This window comes from Lates calcarifer, linkage group LG1 (genome assembly GCF_001640805.2).
Source record: "Lates calcarifer isolate ASB-BC8 linkage group LG1, TLL_Latcal_v3, whole genome shotgun sequence".
Taxonomy (NCBI): domain Eukaryota; kingdom Metazoa; phylum Chordata; class Actinopteri; family Centropomidae; genus Lates; species Lates calcarifer.
The window spans coordinates 14,882,504-14,908,093 of record NC_066833.1 but is presented as its reverse complement, the minus strand read 5'-3'; the positions used below and the strand labels follow the sequence as shown (position 1 = coordinate 14,908,093).

Sequence of the window (25,590 nt, the reverse complement as noted above, 5' to 3'; positions counted from 1 at the left end):
AGGTGTCCTGTCAAACAAGAATATTTCAAATTGGGTCAAGTTTCTTTCAGTATCTCAATTCTTTTTTTCTCTGTATACTACAATTTGAGGTCCCAGTGAACAGATATTTCTGGTCAGTTTCAGTTCAAGCTTCTTGCACATTTACAGGTGTGTTCAGTGGCTGATTAGACCACTGCTCAGGTTGAAGGTGGGCAGAGTTAAATTACATGATGTCAGTGGACTCGATTCTCTATTCTAATTGGCCGGCAGATGACAGTTTAACCAGCCATATATAACAGGTGTTTCTTTGTGGTTCTTAATTAATGTAATGCAACAGGGAAGCAACTTGTGTAGATAAAATATGACTGAAAATTTCTGTTACTCCAGCCTACATGATAAAATCTACCTCAAATAACAGGTGAGTTACAACCTCATTAGAGGACCTGTTCTGCATATTGAGCAAGAATACTGTAAATGATAAATATGAAGTAAGAAATAGAAAAACAAACCTAGTGGTGGTGCAGAAGATTGCACAGGTGCACACATACAGTGTAAAATTTAGCTTTATCACATCTAATGCAATCACTATCACATGCCTCACTTACCAAAGACAAACAGACTAGAATCATAAAGAGTAATAATTCCAAACTTGTCATTTACCCCGACCACATTTTACTATGGTATTTAAAAACATGAAACAGGAATTGTTGTTCTGTCTTTTATTGAACTTCATTATTTTAAATTTTTTAATTTCAAAAGGTAAAAGGTAATAACACTGGTTCTCAAAGAATAGTCATAAATGTTTACAATATTTAAAAAAAACATTGATATCTGCACTTTCATAACAATCATATGATAAAAATGAGTAGTTATAAATGCTGAAAGAACATAACAAAGTTGTACAGTGATTATATTACCTTCAATGTATTGTCAGAAATGTTTACAATATTGAGTAAAAAAAAAAAGATAGATACTTGCACTTTTATAAAAATAATACAACAACAGTGAGTAGTTATAAATGGTAAAAGAACAAACAGTGATTACACTGATCTTCAATGTAGAATCAGAAATGTCCAAAATTTCTTTGACATTTGAATGTAATAATGAAGTCATACACTGATTACATTACTCCTCAGTGAGTGGTCATTAAAGTTAACAATATTGAAAAAAAAAATGTAAAAATTTGCACTTTCATAAGAGTCATATAATGATAAAAGTGAGTAGTTATAAATGCTAAAAGAACATAAAGTTGTACAGTGATTACACTGGTTTTCAATGAATAGTCATACATTTTCACAGCGTTGCTAAAATATCATTGACGTTTGAATTTAATAAAAGTCATACACTGTCTACATTACTCCTCAGTGAGTAGTCATAAATGTCTAAAACAATGCATAAAATGCATTGATATTTACATTTTCATAACATATCATGTCATAACATGCTTACATTTGTCCCGTTAAACAAATTATACAGTTGTTTATCATAGTATTTCAATATCACCATATGGTGTAGAAAATATCTTTAAATTAAATGAAATAAAATGAAAAAAAAAATCTTAAATTGACTCTGCCAGCATGACATGTCTGTCTTGAATCCCTAATTCACATATGCCTCTACTGCACTAAGAAGCTCAGATGCTTTGGTCAGTGCTTGCATCTCGTTCTCTGATTTGAACTGTCCATTTGGAATGTGGGGATATGGATGGAAGTTAGGATACTGAGTCTTTTTGGCATCCACTCCCAGCATCTTCAGATTTTGTATAATTTGTGGCAGAATTCTCAGTTGGACATTATAGAGGGAAACTTGTGCAGCAAGGGCTGAAATGGAGCTGCTGCTGGGACGTTTACCACATCTTCTATACTCTGCAGCAATGAGAGACTTTTCCACTGCTTGGTGGACTTTGAACAGACACCATTCTGTGCTCCCCCCACCTCTGTCTTTGTAAGCTGCATTGAGATCACAGCGAGCCTGTCTACACCAGCGCTGGGCCTCCTCTCTGTCTGGCCTAGGCACGTTTCTATTATGGGTCCAAAAGTTGTAGGAATGGAAGCCTCTAAATCTCTCTCGACTTTTTCTGTGATGCCTGGCCTCCTGATCCCATTGCTGGTAGAAATCTCTGAAATTTGAATTTCTCCTTGGACAGGATGAACCTGCAGTTTTGCCAGTGCCTCTGCCTTTGCTGAGCTCATCAATTCGATTCTGCAAGTATTTGAACGCCTCAGTGGCAAGAAACTCGCAGTCAGGATTTTTGTCAGGATGCCATCTAAGGTAGAGTCGCTTGATTGCCTTATTCCTCTCTTCCTCAGGAAGAATCCAGATCTCTGCCAAACATTTGTCAATTTCCCTTTTAGCTTCGTCAACAGAGGCTGGTGAGGATCTTGCAGATGAGGAACTTGCTGTTGATGATTGGGAAGAATGCGGTTCACCTAGTGGCACCAGCTCCATGCAAGGAGCTTTAGCAGATGAGCAACTTGTCTCTTCAGGTTTTGGCTTCCTTTCCCTTTTAAACTGAAAAAGGTCAAGACAACTCACTTCAATTGGCTCATCCTCTCCAATATCTACTTTGTATCTCCATGAGTATTGTCCAGAGTTCCCAGGCAACTCTTCAACAATAACTGCAAAAATATACTTCTTGTTAGTGCTGTAACCAACATATTCCCCCTCTTCAAAGTTATTGAGCATGTTCATGTCTAAGGAATCATGCCATTCCTCTGGTATGTCTGTCCCAGGGGCTGCTGGTTTGTGACAGGAGCTTTCTGTTTCAGCACTGTCATGTATTCCATTCTTAGCCAGAGTTTTTTGAACATCTGGAAGACAGTCACACATAAGAAGTTGTCCGAGGACTGGGAGGTGAGTTGATGTAATTCTGTTATTCAAAAGAGCATTAATCTCCTTAGTCAGTGTCATAGTGACTTCATTTATTACCTTAGGACCTGTGATATCATCACTGTGTTTTAGGTAAAATATGCAGCCTTGTTGCCCTCGTTTGACAAAAACATCAGTTTCAGTAGCAGTTTTGTGTAGTGGCTGTTTGTTCAACCACAGTGTTGTTTCCAGGCTTTTGCAGCAGACAATCTGAATACTACCAAAAATCTTCTCACACATGTCAGTGGCATCTTCCTGCGTGATTTTCCCTTGAGATTCCTCTCTTATAAGACAAATTAGTCCATATCTGAATGCTGCTGAGGACAAGTGTTGATCAAACCATCCACTAAATTCACAATCAGTCCCAAGCTCACAAAGCTGCAAGTGTAATTCCACTACTCTCTCCTCCGTCAACTGGGATAGCATTTTGGGCTGAAATTTCAGAGGCAGCAATTTCAGCAACCGATTATGCTCATAGATGTCATTGCCAAGATGACATCTACTGAGTTTCTCAAGTAACAGGTATTTATTATTCTTCAGTGCTTCCTCTAACCGTCTGATCTCAAACACTGTGTCATTGTAGTACAGTGTGCATGATGGGTATAATTTGCCATCTACTGCAGGAAGATATAAAGTCTTGACATCAACAAGCAACTGGTTTCCTTCAGCTCTGATTAACTTAAACAACTGCTCAACAGCACGTTCCACTGTTTTCTGTTGGTTTGGGTTTAGTTGTGGTTTATCATGAGAATCAGCATAAACTGCTGCCAGAACATTACAATACTGCACTGCAGTAGGTTTCTCCTTAACACCAATTTTCTTGAAGAACTCTGCGAAAATAACATCCCGTGGAGGAATCTGGTACAAATATGGTCTGAACTCTCGGTCATGGGGGAGTGAAAGACATGTGTCATCAGTCCTCACAAGCTCTTTGTCTTTTTCAACCAACACAACAGGAAGACCCGCCAATGGCTGTCCTTCAAACCCTTCTGCTTGCAGGTAGGCGTAGGAACTTCGAAACACATTGGCACGGGTTGCAATCAACTTGTCATTTCCACAGGGGGACTGACAGATGTTGCTCATATTGTTAATTACATATTGTGGAGGCGGCTGTTCATGAGCACCTGCATCTTTCATCATTTTCATAAGCTCCGGAGACTGATAAACTGGTAAATGTATTATTGGCATTGAAGACCAAATTAATTCTTGATCCTTAGGATTTATTTCCATCAACGAGCCTCTGATTTTAACAGCAGTTCTCTCAGTGGCAAATGGTTGATGATAGTTGCACAGTTCTTCTCGAATTGTCACAGGAAAAATGAACTTGATATCAGCTATACTCTCCAGCAACTTTCTCTCTTTGTTATTACTCACTTTATTTAAGGCGGTTTTGAAAAGAAACAATGATTTCTGTTTCAGCTCTTGAAGTTGAGTGTTTCCTATTGCTTCTGACTCTAACTGGTATGCAAAGTTTATTATCTCTCCTTTTGAAACAACATGCTTCATTCCAAGCTCTCTGAGCAGTTCTTTTGATAGTCTTGTGGTTTTTAGATCTCCTTCACAAATCTCAGTCCAAAATTTCTCAGGCACAAATCTCTCTGGAGGCAACATTTTCTTGTATAGCTCAACACTGTCATCAAAATAGTATGATGCCATCTCCAATCTGCCTTGAGAACTGCGAATCAGTTTCACTGTCTTCACTGATGAGATGATTTTGTCCTTACACTCTGAATAATTGGAATGATGTTGCAGTGACAGTAAGAGCTTAAAGCAGTCAAGCATCTGCCTTTCTGTGAGTCTGTGTACAACAGGCAGAATGAACTTCATGAAATACCACAGATCAGTCAGGATCTGAATGTTAAGAGTTTCTGACAGACTGTAGTTCACAAGAGTGTTTTTGAGAAAAATACTGTTGCTGTCGGGCAGGATGAACAAATCTGGAAATATCCCTGAATATGTGCTGTTGAGGATAAATACCTCTTTTGGTCCATCAATCCTCACTCTCTCACCACTTGTTGTTTCAAATAATGGCAAGGACTTGAGTTTTCTCTGATATTCTTGACTGTCTTTGGCCTTGGATACGCCAGACTGCAGGAAGCTCTGAAGTTCTTTCGCCTCATTTTTGGAAAGCTGAGAAAACTCTGAGTGGTTAATGTTACAAACCTGGTCCAACACAGAGCTTTTATCATTCACATCCATAAGTTCAGGGTGTAGAAGTAAATGTTCCTGTCGATCTACATGTATCTCAGAGAAGAATACATTGTTGAGCTTCATAAAACCAAGTTTGAAGAGGATGCCTGATATGTCTCTGTCTGAGGTGAACTGAATCACACTTGACATGTCTTTCATTGTTTGCAGGAAGTGCATGTTGTTTAACCTTGGACACACAACTGGTAAAATGCAGCAGTCACTGAAGAGCTGCCTCACATCATTCAGCATCAGACTTTCTTTATCATGAGGAGATATTGCAGTTTTAATTTGACTTGTTAAGAACTTCCAAAGTGATTTCAACCACTTCAGCATTGTCTCATTTGGGACATGGAGACCACTGTGTGGATCGACTTCACAGCTCTGAAGAAGATGCTGAATTAATGGCCTCAGATATTTCTCTGCACAGCGAACTGTCAGTTTTTTGATGAGCTTAGAAGTATGTAGAATATCCATATCTTCCTTTTTAATCTGAAAATCTGCAAATTGATCCTCATAGCCAAAGAACAGACTGGCATAGTCTGACACCAGCTTGGGAGATTTGGAGTTAAACACACTCAAAACTTTATCTCTTGTGAGAAGAAGTGGAAGCCCATTGAGTACACTGGAATTGTCCTTGGTGACGTTTTTCAAGGAGAAATCTCCTAAGCAGAAACTCAAGAGCTTTGAACATCTTTTTTCATCCCTGATCAGAGTGGCAGTTATGGGCAGGGGTAATGCCTCATTTGTTTGGGCTGGGTCATTGAGAGGTTTTTCTCTCAGGAAAGTCCGCACAGTTGAAGGACTCACATCTTTCAGTTCAACACCAGCAGATATGAAACTTCCCCAAACTTTTTGCATTTTAAAGGAAAAAGGAACCAATTTCATTCCAAGATCTTCCAAAATGGGATACATCTCATCATTTTCTGAATGTGTCAGGTAAGGTGCCTTTGTTGTTTCAGTTTCTCTGATGTCACACCAGTCAAAAGAGTATTCTTTAAATTCTCTGCCAGCAATCATACGCATTGAGCTCCTTATCACTGGAATCACATTAAGGCCCCTCTCTTTGATTGATCTGTATACCTCATGTATCATTCCATGCCAATCCTGATCAACATCTTTTGACACATTTGGCCAAAAACACAAGTATGATTTACTGAGGAATAAGTTGATACATGAAAGAGAATCTTTCTTGTCAGGAATGTTACGGCTGATGTAATGAAGGAGATCTGCATACAGTGGAGCAATGACACTCTGTTTCAATGATTCATTCCACTCAGTTTTCAGACTTTGTCCATCTTCTTTCCAAAGGCTCCTCCTGGAAGAATCTATCTCAAAGTTTGCATTGATATGCACTGGTAGCCCAGTTTTTCCTGGCAAAGGAAGTGAACAAAAGGCTGCACCATTAACATCCATTTGGTCTTTTGAACTCACACGTGCTGCTACTGCTGCTTGAGGATGTTTGTCTGATATTATTTCCCTTCTGTCACTGCCAAACTGTTCTGCAATGATCCATTTACTTTGTCTTTTATCTGAGGTTGAAATCACAGCTCCATAAATGGCTTTGTGTGGTGTTACTGTTTTGTCAGACTGTATTGCATTTTGTTGAAGTTTTACAAAAGCATCTTTTTGTTCTCTGCTGGTCACAGGTAGACTTTTTTCCACTACAAAGATGGTCTGGAGTTTTCCCGAATGTTCACTGATTTCATGGACTTGTATTTTGCAGATGTTTTTCAGAAACAGAATTAGTCCCTCAGGATCTTCAGAGAGGGCAGAGCACAGTTCTCTCATGTCATGGTCACTGACTCCCTGCTGTGATATTTTAGAGCTGTTTGCAATGGTACCCATTCTCAGTGGTAATCTGAACATGGTGCCGTCCTTAAGAGGAAATCTGTCTGGAAGAAAGGATTTGTAGACATCCATGTACATGTTCTTGAAAGTCTCAGCTAGTTTATAGCCAATGCCAGTTGGTGATTTGTCTGAAGGACTTTCTATGTATTTTTGATTGGGATCAGAAATGCACAGTAATTTATCTCCAGTGAGAATTGAGGGGCAGTCAGTGACATGGTAAACAGAGTTGAATCCAATTCCGTATTTTCCTGTCTTCCCTGGGATGTTACGCTTTCCTCCTTCTCCCAACTGTTGAATGCCAGCCAGGTCAGCATCAGAAAACACTTTGTTGTTGAACACACACAGTGCTGGACCCTGCAGCTGGTTCCATTTCTTCCCAAATGTTTTTTCTTTGCCATGCTGTCGTTTGTCCCAAACAAAGTGAATTTCTGTTGCCTCTGCATCATCAGCATTTTGGATTAACTCTTTAAGGATATCCTTCTTTGATGGATATGCTGAGATGATGTTTTGGATTCGAACCGTTAGTTTCTCCTGCTGTTCAAACTGAAAAGCAAATGGTGAAATGTTCTCAATTATGTGGTTTTGTAGCGTATGGTGCCTGGTTGTTTTGATTCCAAAGTGGCGAGCCATAACACGTGGGATATTTTCATGACATAATGTGATCCCTGGAGCCACTGGCATCCATGGACTGTCATTGTAAAACAGCTCACTTGCAGGTTGTAAAACACCATGTACATTGGGCATCAGACAGTCACCTGTTGTTTTCTCTTTGGCCTCAAATATCCCTTTGTTTAAAATTGTGAGGCACATCAAAAGATCTCTCTTTGGCAGGGGCTTGTTTCCATGTCGACAGTGCAAGTCCTGGAGCACAGTTAGAAACTGGCTGATGGTAAAACTTTTTTCTACACCTACACTTTCCCAGAGCTTTCTGAAACTTGTGAAGGCAGATGGAAGCAAATGGAGGTAGGGTTTTGCTTCAAACTGTTCATTTTCAGCTACACAGTTCACATTTACAAATGTACTGCCAACAAGGACGAATGGGAATGAATTTGCCCACTTGGAAATGAAAGTGGAATTCCCAAAATTTCTGAGCCACTGGTCTAGAAACCTATAGCATTCATATGCTATTTTGTGAAGCATGGATCTGTCAGTGGACTGAGATTGCTTACATGCTTCTTGCAGCTGCTGAAGCACTGTCTCAGGCCTTGGACTGTCATGAACTCCCAAAATTTGTAGGACTGGATCAGTGTTGTGTATTTTCAGATTGGTATGATCCAGCACAGGTTGTGTCATGTTAACGAGCAGGGAGCATTTGTCACTAGAAACATCAGTAGGTCTTCGAAGTGTTACAGCTCTTTCCATTTTTGTGTCGCCTGGTGAAAATGCTGGAAGAAATTCAGTCATCCTCAGTGTTTCCCAGTGGAGAGAATCTTCATCACACATGTGATATTTCATAAGTTCAAGAAGGCAGTTCAACTGCTCATACGCTTTCTTTCTGTCAGTGCTCCAGGTTTTGGTGATTGTGCCTGCTTTCTCTGTGATGTCTTCCAAAGGGAGATGATCACTTGCCATTCCAAGTTCCATCAAGCGCTGAATCCTTTTGGGGGAGCAAAAGTCATTTTTGGTTCCACAAAGCAAGCGCCCTTCGTCTGGTTCAAAAAGACAGGCTGCTTTCCCTGATGGATTCACAAGTTTCTTGATATACTGGAGCTGTCCACCTGTCGTGGGGATGCATGGATGGCACACCAGCAGACTGTCAATTTCTTTGATTTTAAGGTCAATAGCATGCAGCACAAGAGTATCTCTACTCACAGGGTCCATGGTGCCAAGATTGTCAAAGACTATTTCTTGGTAAAACTTATCCCAGTTCCATGTTCTGTCCTGTAAAACCTTTTTTAGGCCTGCCTTTTTGAAGCTATTCCTCAGCCACGGTGGAAGAGGAACAACATGGTTGGGTGGTTTTATATATTTCTTGCACACCTGCACTGCAAGTGCACTGATGTCTTGATCCTCTTCAATGCTCTCATCTAGAAATATGGCACTGTTCATTGAGCACCAATGTTCTCCATCACTGAAGAGCTCTGGGCCCAGATGCTGGGCAAGGGTGGAGTAAAACACATCCACTAAAGGCTTGAAAGTTTCAGTCACTTTTTCTCTGTCAGGCCAAAAGGTGTGATAACAGTAGGTTTCTAGCTGCTTGTTGTCAGATATTTTCTTTAGTGCCAAGAGTGTAGTAACATATGCTGTCACTATAGGATCCTGAAGAAGAGCTTTGTTCCAGTCATGTTTCACTCCACTCTCCCACAGGCCTTTTCGGTTGCTTGTCACAGCAAATGTTCCGTTTACATTGACTGGCAGACCTGTGTGAATGGAAAGAGGAAGGAAACAAAATGCCTGTCCAACCAGATCTGTTTGTAATGGGGTCAGTTTCCCAGTTTCTGGATCATTTTGCAAAGGCACAGCAATCCCCCCGATGGGCAAAGAGAACTTAACTTGCTTGTTTTCTTGAAGGGCCATTTTCAATGACTGATGTGTCCCAAAACAGTTGTACAGGAGCCAGGACTGGACTTCAGTTACACCAGACTGCTGAGTAGTGATTTGGACAATACTGACAGTGCTGCAGTCAATTACTTCTTTGCATTTTCTATCAAGTTTCATTAGCGACTTCTCAGCGTGATGCTGCTTCAACTCAAACGTTTCATCAGGAATCCTCATTGTACTCACAGTGGTTTTGGAGACAGTGAGGATGGTTTCTATTTCGTCATCTCTTGGAGGAGTTGATACATTGTTTGAGATACTTTGTAGAGATAATGCATTGATGTTCTTCAGAAAAAGCAGGTGGGTCTGTGAATTCATAGTGAACTGCTGTTGAAAAGTGATGATATTGTGTTTGTGATACACCTTTGTGCTTATTTCTGACTTGAGAGCTTCTTCTTCAGTTCGAAAAGGTAGTTTGATCAGAGTGCCCGGATAGGATTCAGGAGGACTTTGTTTGGTGAAATTACAATCAAAAATGTGTTCATACGGTCCAAACTGACCAGGAAAACAATTAAAAAGGTGCTGCTGAGAAAGATCAAGCTTGATTCCAGGATTTGTTTTGTGTCTGATGTGTGTTTTAAGGTGAGTTACATTTGGATCAAGTATGAGAAGAGTGTTGCTACTAAGGATGGAGGGAACATCTGTCACATGATACACAGTATTGAATCCAAGTCCAAACTTTCCAATTTTTTCCAACTTGTTTTCTTTTGAGGCAGAGCCAACTCTGACAATATTTGCCCAATCTTCATCTGTGAACTGTTCATTATTAAAAGCCCAAAGACAAGGTCCTTGACAAAGGCCCATGTCAGGGTCAATGAGGCTTTCAGGGGCATATCGATGTACTCTGAAATCCACCAAGAATTTACAGGCCTCTGCCCCAGCATCTTCTGCATTTTGAATGAGCTCTTTGAAGATGTCACTTTCTTCATCATATTCTTTAAGAATGTTTTTAATCCTTGTTGTTATTGGCTCAGATTGCCCACACTGTGTTATTCCCACTAACTCTGGCTGGAGGATGTAGTTCCTGAGAAATCGAATGTTCAACCATTCAGCAGTTGCTTTTGGGATTTCCTCGTGTAGGATGTAAATTCCTTCCTGACTACACTCAAGCTCTTTCAACCCAATTTTACTTACATCACAGAAGACTGCAGCTGACCGTGGTTTCAGCGTATATTGTTCATCTCCTACAATGACTGGCACTGGAATGTCATCCTGACCTGTCTTTTTCTCTCTCCACAGCCAGTTAAGAATTTCTATTGACACTTTTACCTCAGAGGAATTTGCAAATGGCTGTTGCCTTACTTCAATGTTTTGCTGGATAGAATGAAGAATGTCAACAGTTTCTTCATCTAAAAGCGATGTCCTCAGGCCAAAATGCTGGAGCAACTTCTTGTACGGAAGAAATTCATTTGGCACCTTCCCCACATAAGAGCTCAGGTCTAGGTAATGTGGGTAGTGAAGGACCAGATCTTTTGGTGCAACAAACTGGTTGTGGCACCACAGCCAGCGTGTTTCTCTGTTTATCACTGTTTCAAAGTCAGAGATGTGGTCTTGCATGTGTCTGTAAATGCTATGTAGCTCCCTTTTGAAATCCATATCTGTGTTAGGATCAGCCATTTTCTGTGCTTTTGATGTCAAGACTGACAAATTCTCGATCACTTTTTCAGGTGGAGGTTGGCGTTTGAGGCCAAGTTGGTTGCTAACTCTGTCACTGAGCTCTCCTACCAGAGGCATTACATGCCCAACAATGTCCTTGAACACAGAATGTCTTATTTCATCAGGGCAGAAGAAATAACTTTCCTGAGATTTGTTATTATCAGGTTTATCACATGGGACCCATTTGAGCATTTTCAGGCTCTGAAACTGCTCATCAGAAAACTTTGACAGCAGATTATTAGCATCCAACATTTTCAAGAGCACCTGAGCTCTTCTGAAAGCCTCAGTTTGAGAGTCAACATGCAGTTTGTCAATCAGTTTGGCAGCATGTAACAAATGCTCTGGCAACAGATCTACTTCTTTATTTAGTAATCCAAGATCTGTGAGGCTTTCAAGCATCTGTGATGTGTGAGAGTACAGAGTTGGGGGGAAGAAGTCTGACTCAAAAATGACTTTAAAAGTTTGAATCCGTGGATCAAAAAAGCTTGAAGCCTTTTTCAGCTCTCCATTCACTTGAATAAAGCACAAGTCCTTACATCTGCATTTTAAGGTCTGATTCTGAGGGAAAAGGATATTACCATGCTGTAAAATCCAAGTCATGATTTTCTCAGTGTCCTCTTTACTGCAAGACCCTTTTTCAATGCAGTCAATGAGGAGATTGGCTGCTTCAGCTGTAGTCAAGAGATTAATTTTGAGCAGCTGTAACAGTCTGTGGTCAGCCTCAGTAGCACATTGCACAACTGAATCAGGCATAGGGAGCTCTGTTGGTACTGTCTGGCCAGAAGTTAGAAGCACAGCCCGTTTTGATTGAGCGGCAACCCATGATCCTTTCATGGTTTGAAACAGAGGTAACTTTGAGAGTAAATCTTTCTCACACTTTGAGAGAGAATCCAGATGAGAGAGATAATCTTTCAGTTCTTCTCGTTCTCTGTGAGAGGCCATCTTGAGTTCTCTGATGAGATGTTGAGAATCTAAATTTACTAACACTTTAACAATGCTCCTTGGAGATGGGCACAGCACATAAGAGTCTAAGTCTACATGCTGGAGCCACTTGTTCCCTCTCACCACTGTGCCACCAGCTTTGTTCACCAACTGAGCTATATGATCTGGCAAGCTAACCTGTTTGCTTTCCTGAAAAATAAGGGTTGTGTTTCGTTGTAGCTGTGCTAGTGATACAGCCTGACTGACAGACAGAGGACTGACTGGTATTAATGGTATTCCAGTGAAACGACTTAACTCTTTGAAGTGAGTGCTGAGAAATTTCCAGAATTCTTGGAGCCAGTCTAAAGGTGGATGCTGATTGCTGCTGATGTCCCAGGTAACAAGCCCTGGCCTCGTCTGCTTCCAGTCCTGTGGCAAATACCTCCTGGTATATTCAGCCACATGGTCTGCATCAATGTTGAAGACGTTGAATAAACCTGAAACACAGATTTGTGAAAAATATATGTATAAATATATGTAGATGTACCGTGAAAACATAACAGATGACAGATACAACTAACTTTTAAATGTATGCTATAAATTGACATTCCTACTTTTTCTGGCCAGTTCTTTCAGGTGGGTTTTGCAGGCTGGACTGAGATCATCTGGGATGAAGAGGTGTTTGCAGCATGGCAGCAAGGTTCTGCACAAAGAAGTTCAAAAGTTTGTTAATTAAACAAAAACTAGGACATATGCATATCATTTTAGTGTACAAATCAAGTTCTTCTAGATCTTCACAGAGATTATGGATCATTATTTGAGGCTAGAAAACTTTCCAAACAAGTCAGCATTATCCATCCTATCATTATCTACTTTTAAAGCTGAAGTTGTGGCTTACAGCCTGTGAATGACTTTGAACTTTGGCACAGAACACATTGTTTGGTTCACAATTTGATTACTCATCAACAGTGATAGTTTTGCTTGTGTACAACAAAGTGTAAGACAACAGAAACCAAATGAAATGTAATGTATTTTTTGTCATGTTTTGTCATGAAAAGATCCCCTTTATTTCCAAGATCTTTAGGAGTAAAACATATATACCAAGAGAATAAAAAAATTACCTACCTTGGAAATTCACTGCTGTCAATTAAGGCAGTGTCCTCCTCTCTGTTTGTGAAAGCTCTGAAAGCGCCATTGTTGAGTGGAAGCAGTTGAAGACCCTCAAGTTCTCTGTACTTTCCATCACTCAAAATGTACTCTAAAATACAGAGTCTGTCCTCTTTAGAGATGTTATGCACGCCAGTCCTACGGAGAATGTCCCTTAAGAAAGTTGGAGTCACATGTTTAAGGGTGTTGAAGTATGGACAGACCTCTTCTATAGCTCTTGCAACACTACCTGGTAACATGACAAGATTTTCTCCACAGGAAACCAAAGTCCTTTTAATGGCAGCCAATATGTTAGGGCTTGTTGGACTATTACAGGGGAACACAGCCTCTGATGGAGTGATGAACTTTCTTTCATCTTTGGCAAGAGAAAGGATAGCCACATTCTGTCTGAATAAGAGATGAAGAACATCCAGGGCAACAACATGCCATTTGTCTTTGTGCTGTACCTGGGAGATATCTGGCCACAGATCATACACGGAAGGGACGGGGAGAATAGATTGTTGGGCAAGTTTGATGGCATCTTGAATGATCATGAGGTATGCCTGTGGGAGCACCTCCTTTATCAGCAGTTCATTCCACACAGCATGCTCATCATGTTTCTGGTCTTCCTCTTGCCACTTGATGTGTCGTCTGTTATCTGTCAGACCAAAGCATGCGTTGACGTAAACAGGGAGTCCTGTCTTGTTGGATTCATTGTTTGGGAGGGGGAGAAAGCAGCTCAGTCTACTCTCACTGCAGTCTTTCTTCTCACCACAAGGGAATGCCAAGTCAACTTGAGGGTAAAAGCTTAACTTTTTTGCAAGTGAGTCAAGATTTTCTACATTGCCTTCTTTCATGGTACATGTTGTCAGAAGCCACTTTGTTTTTTTGTGGACATCTGAGTTCAGGGTTATCAGTTTGAACCTTGTTGAACCCTCAATGACTGACTTGTCCTCAGACTCCAAAATGACATCTCTGGGGATTGAGGATTTCACCTCAAGTCTGGTGTTAACTGTGCCATGTGCATTAATGTGTATCAATGACACAGAGATCACATTTTTGAGGAACAGGAGGCTTAAGTCTGCATCTGCAATGAAGCTTTCAAAAAGCTCAACCACCTTATCAGAGTCATATAGATTATCTGAAATTTCTGATGACTCGTTGCGCAAAGGGAATCTGAAAATTGTCCCATCAAAGTGCTGATCCTCCATGACAACTTTTGACCACTCTTGTCCGCTAACAAGTGAAACTATATCTCGAAAAGGCTGGAACTGATCATGCATGGTCATCAGAGCTTCTTGGTGTTCTGCATCATCCAAAGACCACAGAAAACCTCCATTTCTTTCTCCAAAAATTTTTTCTTGGGGGTCCATCAAGCCAAGGTGGCCTGAACTGAATATACTTGGCACATCTGTGTATAAAGCAAACAGATATTGTGCCATTAATTTACTATGTATGTTCTCTAAGGACTAATACTTTTATTGCAGGCTATTAGGCATACGCGTGGTGACTGTACATAGTATCACCTGTTGTGTGGTAAACAGAGTTGAAGCCGATTCCAAACCTCCCAACTTTGTTTGGATCATTGCGCTTGACACTCCTCCCTGCCATCTGAATTCCCTCCCAGTCATCATCAGTGAATGCAGCATTGTTGTAGGCATAGAGGGCATGACCTTTGTGAAAACAAAACAATTAGTTCCCAAGAAAAGTGCTTATGGCACTAGGTTAATGCATTAATTCTCTCTGGTGTCTCTCTAACTGCTTATTTTGAAGTCAACCCGACATAAACTGAATGAGGTAAAAATGTTTAAGAGGCTGAGGTTGTAAACATATAATCAGCAGACACAAGCCAATTTCTGCCAAGTTCTCAACATTGTCAACAGCTGACTAAAACAGCTGCACATTAACTTTTCTTAATAATAGTGCATCAATGCTGGGGCCTTTTGGCTAATGTTGTTACCACTATCTAGTGTAAATATAACCAGCAACAAACATTGAAAAAATTATTAGTATATCAGACTCTAATGCCATCTTATCAAAAGATCATGAGAAGCAAGTTTGTGTTGGGTTGCCAGAAAACGACCTGACAAAAACAAGATTGTAGTGGTAAACGCACACAACAGTTGAGTACTGAACCAATTTGCTGGGCGACTGAACAAACTGTGTCATCAAGCTACCTGCTATTTGCTCTTTTATTCATTTTTATATAAATATGTTAGTACAGTATTTTTGTTGAATAATACAGCATGACTGATGTTGATAACGACACAGAACATTACTATTCTCTGAACATCCTACACACCTTGGTATTTTCCCAGTTCATCAGTCCAAAGGTTTTTGGTCCCATAGGTTCTCTCATCATGGATGAAAACCACTTCTGTGGCTTGAGCATCATCTGCATTTTGAATCAGCTCCTGTTGACAAAAAAAAATCATAACCATGAACAGAGCTTAGCAAACTAAAGCTAAAGACTAAACACTTAAGGATTCCCATGTACCCTTGGAGTACTGCTACTGTGGCAAGCTCAAGGTCTTGGTTATATGAATCAGTATAGTTAAAGCCCCTGCATACCCTCAGCCCACCTGTTTCATAATTGTTAGCCAGAATATCTGTAAATCAAATAAAAACTGTTTTTAGGATTCAAAATATTAAACAGAATGTTGAGCTGCCATGCTGGTTATAAAAAATCCCAGGTGTGCATAAGAAAGATCTAAATAATATTGCTATAAATAGGTTGTGTACCAATTTGAAAATATGAAATGTTACATATTATAACCAGTATTTAACAAATGAGCATTGTACCAACCTTCAAAATTTGCCCACCATCTGGATATCGACGTAGAATATCTTTCAGGTAGTCAATGAAGGGTGGTGCTGTTGCCCCAAAGGACGTTCTAAACAAGGGAGCAGAATTAGAGACAAAGTAGAATTAAAATTCAAAACAACACTGAGTGAGTCCTCCTGAAGTACTTAGGGAAGATCCGGGATTAGAATTGGTTAGGTTTAGTTAAGTCTGACCAGCACACACCGTATATTTGTTTTATATGTTTCACCATGCTTAGGATAACATTACTTCATGAGTTTCTGAAGAAACAGTTTGTAACTCGGATACTGCTGCAGTGCATAACTCTTGTCAAAACAGGACACAGTTTAATTGCAATCAATATTCAAGAGAAACAACAGGTGCTCCACCTCTTCCTGTAATGAGTCAGCACATGAATGTAAAAACAGATACAGCTGAAACTCACCGAGATTTTTTCTTTGTCCTCAGACTCATCTTTCTTGGGCTGGATGCTGTAAGAGAGTCAGCATATTGAAACAGATGCACCACCACATCAAACTCAATTGAAATCAGTCTAGTCACACTGGCAATAACTGTGAATTAATACAAAGCTGAAGGCCTTAGCACTTCAAACAGGAGACTCTGTTTACATAAAACAACTCATACATCAGTACCACTGAATATTTGTTTTAATGCTTTACAAAGCTAAAAAAAAAAAAAAAAAAAAAAAAAAAACAGCAGCAACATCAAAGTGTTTTCTAGCCATGTCAAAACACTAACCCTGTGTTAGCAACACCATGTGTGCTACGTAATGAGAAAAGAAATAAAAATCTGAGAATTGATACAGAAGTGGAAAAGGGTATAGGAATAATTTACATCCTGTATACATCCTATATATACAGCATGTATATTCAGACCGACACTACAAATGCACAGGTGTTAACGGATTTATACTATAGCATAACTTTTACTACACAAACAAAGATAAGAACTAAGTAATCTTTTCTAATGATATTAACAGTTTGTTTATATTTGTAATCTGACTGTTGGTCATAGCAGGTTTTTTGAGCATTAAAACCCAGAAAAGGGTCTCTGATACATCAACCCAGTTCTAAATCTGGTTCTGCTTTCACATCCAGATTGCATACATGGGCTTACATGGGCCTTTGGACTCCTAAAAAACAAACATTAGCAGTGTTTAGGCTTTTCCAAACTCTAGGACTAAAACCTGTTCCAGTGAACAGGAAAGTCCAGTTTTATCAATCAGCTGATAAATTGATTTTTTTCTTCATAATACACCAGCCTGGCATCCAAGCAGGCAGTCAGGCATGAATCATACAGTCAGAGAGCTCTGACTTTAAGACTGAAACCTAAGTTAAGAGAAAGGTTCAGTAAATAAATGATCATTCTAAACATTTACTGAACCATTTTCTCAACTCTCGTGCATCTGCAGTTTGGGACTGGGAGGGGCCAAACACCAAACCAGGAAATAGACCAAATAAATGCAGGAATAAAGAACATGAGCAAACATTAATACATACAGAGATAAAGAAGACAGAAGAGGAATTGGTGTAAGAATAAGATTCGAGAAAATAAGGAAATTAATTTCCCACTTCCTCTGGCATTAATTTTTTCTCATACTGCATTTTAATTTCCGTTATATTAATGATATACTATAAAATACTTCCTTATATTATATAAATATTGCCCATACTGTCCTATGCGAAGTGCAGATTAATGACACATGCAGTAGTAAAAACACAGTAAGAAGACAGTACCTCAGTCATGTTTGTCGATGGGTCGCATCACTACCGCTGTTGCAAAGTAAAAATGAATGATGCTGTATCAGTTGTGCTGTATATAAACGCCGGCGATATCCAACCCCACCACAACACGTACTATGTCAGTCGCATTGTTGCTTGTGAGTTTCGTTTATGACTAAAGTGAAGTGTCATTTTGTGCTAAACGAAACCTAACGGTCAGCAAATTCAGTGTTTCAGAGATCGTTTCTTTTGGCTACTCAAATGAAACGAAACTATTCCAAGTAACAAGGAAGTTACATTATTTTTGCGCATCTTAACTTTAGATAACCCGATAACAGTAGCAAAAACCTAACCACAGAAATACACCATCACATCTCTGATGCTTATGTGAAAACACAAGTTTAATATAGGGCTGCTAAATCATTTATTGATGATGATCAACAGTTTGACTGCCGTGTTCTCCTCATTAGTTTTCTGCCTCCACATTAAACCATGTACGGCACTTATTCCGCCACTCGCTAGATGATGCTGCAGCCTGTTTTATCAGAAAACTGGCCGGACAGCGTCTTGCAGGAAAACCAACGCAGGGCGTGAAACGCGATGCGATCCGACAATCCTCCCGTTGTTTTCTGGCCCTGTTATTGTGATATGTAACTGCGCCGCAAGATATTTATGTTCAACACATGCACATATTCGTAATAAGAATGAACAGCACGGTATGTAAATTATTTATTTATCTGCTACTGCTCGCATCCTTGAGTAACCTCATTGTTTAGGGTGAAGCAAGGCCTACAGTACAGTTGATTGGTCGCTTTGTAAGGTGGATTTTCAGATTTGCATGTCGATTGTGGTCTGTCTGTTTGGTAGGTTCAGTAACTAACGTCATCAGATCGGTTTTGGTAACAGCACTACTCTGCATTATCTGCTGCACCATACGGTAACGCGATATTCCGTGACTTAGCCTTTAATTTAACAGTGATGACGCTATATACTGCATGTCTACCCTCAGCAACAGCGTTGTGAAGTATAACAAACAATATGTGTGTATCACCCTCAGATGTCCCTGTGTTGAGCCAAAGAATGGAAACCCCTGCTCTCCCACTATGGTTGTAGATAACACCATGCTGGATAAACCCAGTGATAAAGACAAACAGACTGAGCATTGCTCAGACTGTGGATGCAGTTACAGTTTACCACAGCCTGACCCTGACCCCGATTCAACCAGCACTTCATCCTCTCCTAAACAGCAGCGTGCACTCAAAGCAGAGAGTTCATCCAAATGCCCGTCCTGCCAGGAGGGCAGCAGCAGTCTCCCCAATGGTCGAAGGCCACACCGGCGCATCCGCCTCGACCCTCACAGCTGCAGCCTGTGCAATAAAACCTTCATCTCCTCCGCCCACCTGACCCTTCACCTGGCCTCTCACAACAAGGAGAGGAAGTTCAGATGCACCACCTGTGGCAAGTACTTCCATCAGTCCTCCCACCTGATGGCACACAAGATAATTCACAGCGGGGACAGGCCATTTAAATGCCCAGAGTGTGGCAAGACCTTCGGCCGTGCCTCACATCTGAAGACCCACCGCCGGCTCCACACAGGCGAGAAGCCCTTCAAGTGCACCTACTGCGAGAAGGCGTTCACCCAGAAGGCCGGGCTCCTGGCACACGTTCGTCTGCACACAGGGGAGCGACCGTACAAGTGTGAGCAGTGTGGTTTGGGCTTTCGCTCTTTGTCACTCCTGCTCTCTCACAAGGCTGAAGAGTCCTCTGGGCAGGTTAAACCAGTGCCTGCACCAGCACTAAACCAGGCCCAGAAACCACAGGGTAGCTCAGAGGATCTGAAGTGCGGCGTCTGCTGCCGCACCTTTGTACGATCATCGTACATCAGGCTGCACATACGCCTCAAGAAAGGCCAGCGACCTTATCACTGCAAAGTGTGCAACAAGACGTTTGTCAAGCTGGACACATTTGTGAACCACTGTGATAAACACTTGAGGCAGAAGAAGGATAAAAGCAAGGAGGTTAAAGTCAAAGTTGTTAAACCTCCTCAGTTTGTTCCACTCTCCAGACCCCCTTCTCCTGAATCTTTACCCACTCCGCCTCTATCCTCAGAGGTCAACACCCGCTCCAGATCAAAAGCAAAGAGTAAAACAGAGCAATGACCTTGAACAAAACTGGTCTTTAGTTTATAAATGTTGTAACAGTTCTGCCATAGCACATAATAATGCATGGAGGACATAGTGTCATGTTAATGTCATAAAGAAAAAACAAAAAACACCTGAAACAAATTTTTTCAAATTATCAAAGGGACAGAGACCATATTTGTAGTTGAATAACGCCCAAAACACTATGCGATTTATATCAATATGATTTTACTAATTGTACAGTTATTTTATTTAGAATAATTTATTTTATTGTGAACAACTGATTTTCTTTGTAAATACCATGTTGTTTACTATTGAGTATTGCAGCTCATAAGGGTAATTAACATTTGTTCCAGTATATCTCAGTGGTGTACTTTGGTCACTCTAATATTTTGATAGAGAAAAAATAATATCTTTAACCATTCATGGTCAGTTCTGTTTCTTAAATCCATACAATCCTATTAGCATGTATAGCATTTGTACAAATTACAAACAATGCTAACTAAATGGCAATTGTGGAATAATATGCACACAGAATAAAAATACACACAAAAAGATAGTGTGGTGGATTTAAACATTTCTTTTGTTGCACCATAGACCACATTTTCTTGTTTCAGTTGTTCCCACTGAGCCCAGTAAGCATTTATGTTGAAGTTGCAGTAATGCTTCACAGTTCATTCCAAACATGCAAGTTCCTCTCTGCTAACCTGTTCGTATAAGATAAATCGTGGTGTGTTGAGTCACCTGGGCCTGTAGTTATCAGGTGTTCTCATAGTACCATAGACCACATGTGCAGGCAGATGAGGCTGCTTTGGCCACCACGTTTGTTGTGATATCAAAGTCACACTCCATTACAGGTCAGCAGCAGCAGCAGCAGCTCTCAGCTGATACCTCGCTGATGCTAAACTGGTTTTCTGTGGATCTTCACCACTGATGGACATGGTCTGTCACCTCCACATGGGGAAAACCTTTGTCCCAACCTATGGACACAGACAGAAAAAAACACACCAAAGGCAAAGTTAGGACTCTTGGGAGGCAAATGCATGTAACTGAGTCACGCTGCATGGAAAAAAAAATGTAACTACAAAGCTCTAAAAGAGAATAAAACAATCTCCCATCACTTTATGGATTACTCAGATGAGATGTATAAAGTGAAGATTTGGTGTTTGCCTGGCAGTTGTCTGTCTCCTCTGTGGCACTGTTAATGTTCCAGTGCAGGGTAACGGTCATGTGGCGTCTCCAGACGGGGTTCCTGTACAGGACAATGTTTCCACTGATCAAGTCTCCTGCATAAACGCTGATTGGCCTGTCTAGCATGAACAGAGTCTGCTTCCAGTGTGTAGGCCTGAAAGAGAAGAAAATTGACTTAATATGGTCATGCATTAGAGTTTTGGACTTTTAACAGTATTATAATAGTGCTTGCAGCATGTAACACACAGAAATATATTCAGATAATAGAGGTTATAAAGTCCAAAGTATTTGTGTGTTTACCACTCATTAGATGATTATTTAAGTTGTGTGTTTTGGCTGCAGTAAGAGCTCATGGGCACTGCTGTTAGTGAGTAAATCATCTGTCTTCATGTTACAACTGCACAACAGAGTGAATAAGTGTTGAAGAAAGTTTTTGCATTTTATGGTTTATACTCAGAGTTGGGTCCGGTGTTAAGTTCCACTGTTGCACCTCCTGTCTCGAGGCTCTCAAAATGAACAGTGAACCAGGCTGTGAATCCGTGGAATACTCCAGACTTCTCCACACAAAAATGAAACTGACCCTTTATTTCCTGAGAAGTGAAACCACATATCTTTAGTTAGAAAATCCAGCCGGTTGGAGCAGTTTCTAATGAGGAAGCACAATACCTCCAGGTCTTTGACTTGCAGAGTGTACATATCCAGACAGATGACATCACAGGGGGCAGTCAGGCAGTCATTGGGTTCAATGAGGTGACTGAACTTGGGTTTGGTGAAGAACTCCTGCTGTGCCAAAGGCCTGCAGAAAAGAGATGATGTTCAAAACCATGTGGAAATAAAGTTGCTGCTCTGATAACATCTAACGTGACTCAATGGGGAAAAGTACAAATATAACTTTAGCACATATAAGGTAACAAAACAATAAAACTGATCTTATTATGGGTGTCTATGAGTTTATGCCAAAGTAAATGTGACCATTTGTAAAGTAGTCTTGGATTAGACATATTGCTGAGCAATACAGATTATGAACCTGCATGAATTTAGACAGAACTGACTTGACTCAGTGATAACTAACAAGGCTACAGTTTGAAGCGTTCTAGCAAATATCCCTATCTTAATATCCTTTAGTCAGTGTTAGTTTTGGCTGTCGAATGACCACTGTTCCTCTTCAATAAAGCCAGCAGATGGGACACTAAGATAAAATGATTTTGCCAATTTATTATTTTCAAAGTCAAAAACCAATTAGCATCAAAGGTCAATATTTATAATAGATAGTCACCATTTGTATGTTTCAGGGAAGCATGGTGAAACTTTATGATCATTATTATTATTGTCTTATAGAAATACATACATGCCAATTAGTTGCTGCCTGAGGTGCTGGTAGATCAGTCACAGTGGATCTAGTCTGAAAACACAATTACTATGTGCACAATGAGTGATGTATATTTATAGAAATAAAGAGTTGGGCATGATGTTAGAGCCATGTACATGGTGTGAAAAAAATTGCAGCTGCAGTGATGAGTCAACTGATCACCATGTGTTTCACATACACTTTAGTATTATTTCATGAAGAGTCCTTACATGCAAAGTTTAAAATGACTGATATACACAATGTGTTGCTCATGGTGAGTTTAGCTACTTTAGGTTAAATGTGGTTGCCATATGTCTGGCCTGAACTACACATCTTCATTCAAGATGTTTAAAATTTCTGTTGCAAATGATGTTCAACATTGTGATCTTGTTAGCTGTACAAAATCAGTATGAGTGACACAGGATGTTCACTGAGAATAGCTGACTAATGACGCTTACTGAAGAGGGGTGAAGTCCAGGCCATAGGGCTGCTCCCAGAAGGCCATTTTCTCTGCATAATAGCTGTCGGCCTGACATGGCACCAGGGTGAGGGCTGCAGATGAGGGCCACATCACGCCGCCTTCCCTCAGCCAGCGGTCCCGGACCAGCAGGACTGACTCCACCATGAACTCAAACTAGACCAGAGGGAAGGAACAAAGAAACATGGTTTAGTCAAACCTCCACATAGCTGGAGTGGAGGAGCATGATATAAAGCAAATGCAAAAACCTTCACTCAGTAACTTAGTATTAATAGTAGTAAAAGTGTCGGCAGTCTCTTGATTACCAGCAGGCAGTTGCCCATCCACTCAGACACTAGGACATCCACCTGCTCAGGCAGCTCGATCTCCTCAGCTCGTCCTTGGAGCACCGTAACCACCTCCTCACAGTTGTTCTGCCTCACCAGCTGTCTGGTGTACTCCGCCATGGAGCTTGCCTCCACGGCATACACCTACAATACCACAGGTTAACTTACACACTGTTAAAGCTATGCCATTTAGACCGTGTAGCAGCAACACTGTTTGTCCAGCAGATGGGAGTATAGGCTCGCTCATGTTCAAATTACAAGATTAACTGAATTATTTAATGCAGAGACTGTTCCTCTGATGACCACAGTTCTCTGGATTTCCTGTGTATTATATCTCAAAATTATCTTGTTGTCATGATACTATCAGATAATTGGCAAAAGTCGATTGACTTAGGCACATTTTCATGATATTTTGGTGGTAATTTATATTTGTATGCATGGACAGATGAATAAATAGGCCAACTGGACAAGAGTCCATGGATCCAAATCATGTGGTCCAGGGGACTGACTCTCATTAGGAAGTCAGTCAAGCGACTACAAAGGGATCCAAAATGACAATATAAAGATGCAAAATGAGACACACAACTGTCACAAAGGGACAAACCAACAACCATAAAGACATCTCCTTAAATCTGTAGCTCTTGCTCCCATGTGGGACGGGTGGGGCCTTTTACATGTTTGTGCCCAATGGCCCATCATTCTCATAATTCATCCAGGCCGTGTTATGAAAAAACACATTTTGGGACAAAATTTTACAAAGATAGAAATTAAACAACTGAGTGTGTGAGTCTGAGAGTTTGAGTAAGTTCCTCAGCAGCCATACTGTTGACATTACCACTGAGGGTTGTGCCAGCTGAGCGCAGAACATGCTGATGATGCCAGTCCCACAGCCAAGGTCCATCACCACCTTATTCCTCAGAGAAGCACTGTTGCTGAGAATAACCTGCCGGTACGCCTCAGTGCGACTCTTGTCCGACAACATCTCTAAGTGTAGCCTCTGCATCATTAGACAAAATGAAGAGTGTTGTATATTAAATAAATATGACATTGTGAAATGAGTTATATTACAAATAAATACAGACAAAATATACCACCATGACATTTTGAAATAATCCCAAAAATGGTTTTAAACTCAACTGCGATTAAGTGTCTGCTCATTAAGACCAAAGCAACCACTGATCACATAACTATGTCTGTGTCTGGTTTGTTTCAATTGACAGACAAAGACTGTGTGGTGAAAAGTGGCATTAAAAATTTCTCATTGTAATACAACAGAAAAAGAAATGCTGACATGTAAAGGTTTCAGAATCAGTAGTTGAACAGCAGCTTCTTAAATGTTAATTTATGTATGGGTTTGATTTCCCAATATTCAGGTGTCTGCATGTTCATTTTTATAGCTACCACAGTGAAATACATGGCTGCCTGGTGGGCTGCAAATCAGTTTATACAGTGTGACATGCTTGAAATTGTTAGTATGTGCAACGTCTTGACATTTATACTGGGACATGCAGATTATTATGGTTCTTTAAAGTTTCTAACCAGGGTCCCATAACTGCCAAAGTATTCTTCATCCTGCCACGGGTCCTCTAGGGAGGTGTCCTCCTCTTCAGCATCACCGGGGCGCAGGTAGCTGGCAGGGACATAACCTCTGACCCCCCGCAGCTCTGCCCACCACCAGTCTGATGAAGACTTGATGTGCACAAGTAGTTTGTCCCCGCAGCTGAAACTAAGCTGTGGGACAAAGAAGACACCGTTTGTGCTGATACCCCGACTTAAACATTTCTCGTGTTAAGAGTGTTGTTATTAATCTGCCAGGGATCTGTGTGGGTCTCTAACCTGGTCGCTGCCACTTCCAGTGAAATCGGACATGGCAACACACTCTTGAGGAGATGCATCGTCCTCATCCTCCTTCTCTGTCTGCATGTCTTACTGCTGTTAGCTTCGCTTTAAGAAATAAGTTAAACTTCTTCAAGCGAAAACACGTTTTTAAAAAAAAAAAAAAAATTCTCGAGGTAACGCGGTTTAAGAAAAAGTTAAAATGTGAAATGGGCGGTAAAAGCACATCAGCTGGCGTGTATATCTCAAACACTTCCTGTTTTGACGTCAGATTAAGTTATGTGCATTCGCGTACTGTCGGAAATACTGAAATTCTGAGTTCAGAGCAATTTTCAGGCCCGACAAATGGCTCGACAGTCTCTGTACGAGGTGGAGACCAAGTAAAGAAAAGCTTATGGCATTTATACCATGTGTTGTGCGGTGGATATTCGTCGTCCATACGTTTCCTTAACTGTTACATTCCACCTAAGTTTGTTTGGGACGTCGTGCACCTTTTGGATTTGACTTTGTTTTGCGTCCACAGTAATTTTGTAGTGTTTACTTGGTTATTACAGCCTAGTTATTATTTCCTAATCGAGG

General features: G+C 40.5%; 3 protein-coding genes across 5 annotated transcripts; 1 reads left to right on the top strand and 2 right to left on the bottom strand.

The window, feature by feature from the left end:
- Nucleotides 1–683: 683 nt before the first annotated feature.
- Nucleotides 684–17,844, bottom strand: si:dkeyp-118h9.7 (sacsin). Its single transcript, XM_018671920.2, has 8 exons — nt 17,707–17,844; nt 16,395–16,440; nt 15,953–16,040; nt 15,449–15,560; nt 14,673–14,819; nt 13,126–14,557; nt 12,615–12,703; nt 684–12,497 (listed from the first exon to the last, which is right to left on the bottom strand). The coding sequence occupies exons 2-8, from the start codon at nt 16,421–16,423 to the stop codon at nt 1,579–1,581; spliced, it is 12,816 nt and encodes a 4,271-aa protein (XP_018527436.1). The 5' UTR covers nt 16,424–16,440; nt 17,707–17,844; the 3' UTR covers nt 684–1,578.
- Nucleotides 17,845–18,201: 357 nt separating this feature from the next.
- On the top strand, nt 18,202–20,391 carry LOC108880430 (zinc finger protein 723). Of its 2 annotated transcripts, XM_018671939.2 has the most exons (3): nt 18,202–18,407; nt 18,559–18,628; nt 18,749–20,391. In XM_018671939.2, the coding sequence occupies exon 3, from the start codon at nt 18,795–18,797 to the stop codon at nt 19,848–19,850; it is 1,056 nt and encodes a 351-aa protein (XP_018527455.1). In that variant the 5' UTR covers nt 18,202–18,407; nt 18,559–18,628; nt 18,749–18,794; the 3' UTR covers nt 19,851–20,391. The 2 variants fall into 2 exon arrangements, with proteins under 2 accessions (XP_018527455.1, XP_018527454.1); XM_018671938.2 differs by lacking the exon at nt 18,559–18,628 and having other exon boundaries at nt 18,203–18,407.
- On the bottom strand, nt 20,390–25,267 carry prmt2 (protein arginine methyltransferase 2). 2 transcript variants are annotated; one of them, XM_018671936.2, is made up of 9 exons: nt 25,012–25,267; nt 24,715–24,906; nt 24,011–24,172; nt 23,155–23,319; nt 22,830–23,005; nt 21,690–21,819; nt 21,477–21,613; nt 21,003–21,177; nt 20,390–20,812 (listed from the first exon to the last, which is right to left on the bottom strand). In XM_018671936.2, the coding sequence occupies exons 1-9, from the start codon at nt 25,096–25,098 to the stop codon at nt 20,780–20,782; spliced, it is 1,257 nt and encodes a 418-aa protein (XP_018527452.1). In that variant the 5' UTR covers nt 25,099–25,267; the 3' UTR covers nt 20,390–20,779. The 2 variants fall into 2 exon arrangements, with proteins under 2 accessions (XP_018527452.1, XP_018527453.1); XM_018671937.2 differs by lacking the exon at nt 23,155–23,319.
- Between the last annotated feature and the right edge of the window lie 323 nt (nt 25,268–25,590).

Excerpts from the sequence above, each read along its gene's own strand:
- si:dkeyp-118h9.7 (XM_018671920.2), bottom strand. The coding sequence starts at position 16,423 with ATGAGTCTGAGGACAAAGAAAAAATCTCG. Across the intron at positions 15,561-15,952 it reads ATGGTGGGCAAATTTTGAAG|GAGCTGATTCAAAATGCAGA; the intron begins GTTGGTACAATG and ends TTTTGTCAACAG. Across the intron at positions 12,704-13,125 it reads GACAGCAGTGAATTTCCAAG|AACCTTGCTGCCATGCTGCA; the intron begins GTAGGTAATTTT and ends TTCTTTGTGCAG.
- prmt2 (XM_018671936.2), bottom strand. The coding sequence starts at position 25,098 with ATGCAGACAGAGAAGGAGGATGAGGACGATGCATCTCCTCAAGAGTGT. Across the intron at positions 21,820-22,829 it reads CTGGACTTCACCCCTCTTCA|GCCTTTGGCACAGCAGGAGT; the intron begins GTAAGCGTCATT and ends TCTTTTCTGCAG. Across the intron at positions 20,813-21,002 it reads AGGAGACAGACAACTGCCAG|GTTGGGACAAAGGTTTTCCC; the intron begins GCAAACACCAAA and ends CTGTGTCCATAG.
- LOC108880430 (XM_018671939.2), top strand. The coding sequence starts at position 18,795 with ATGGTTGTAGATAACACCATGCTGGATAAACCCAGTGATAAAGACAAA.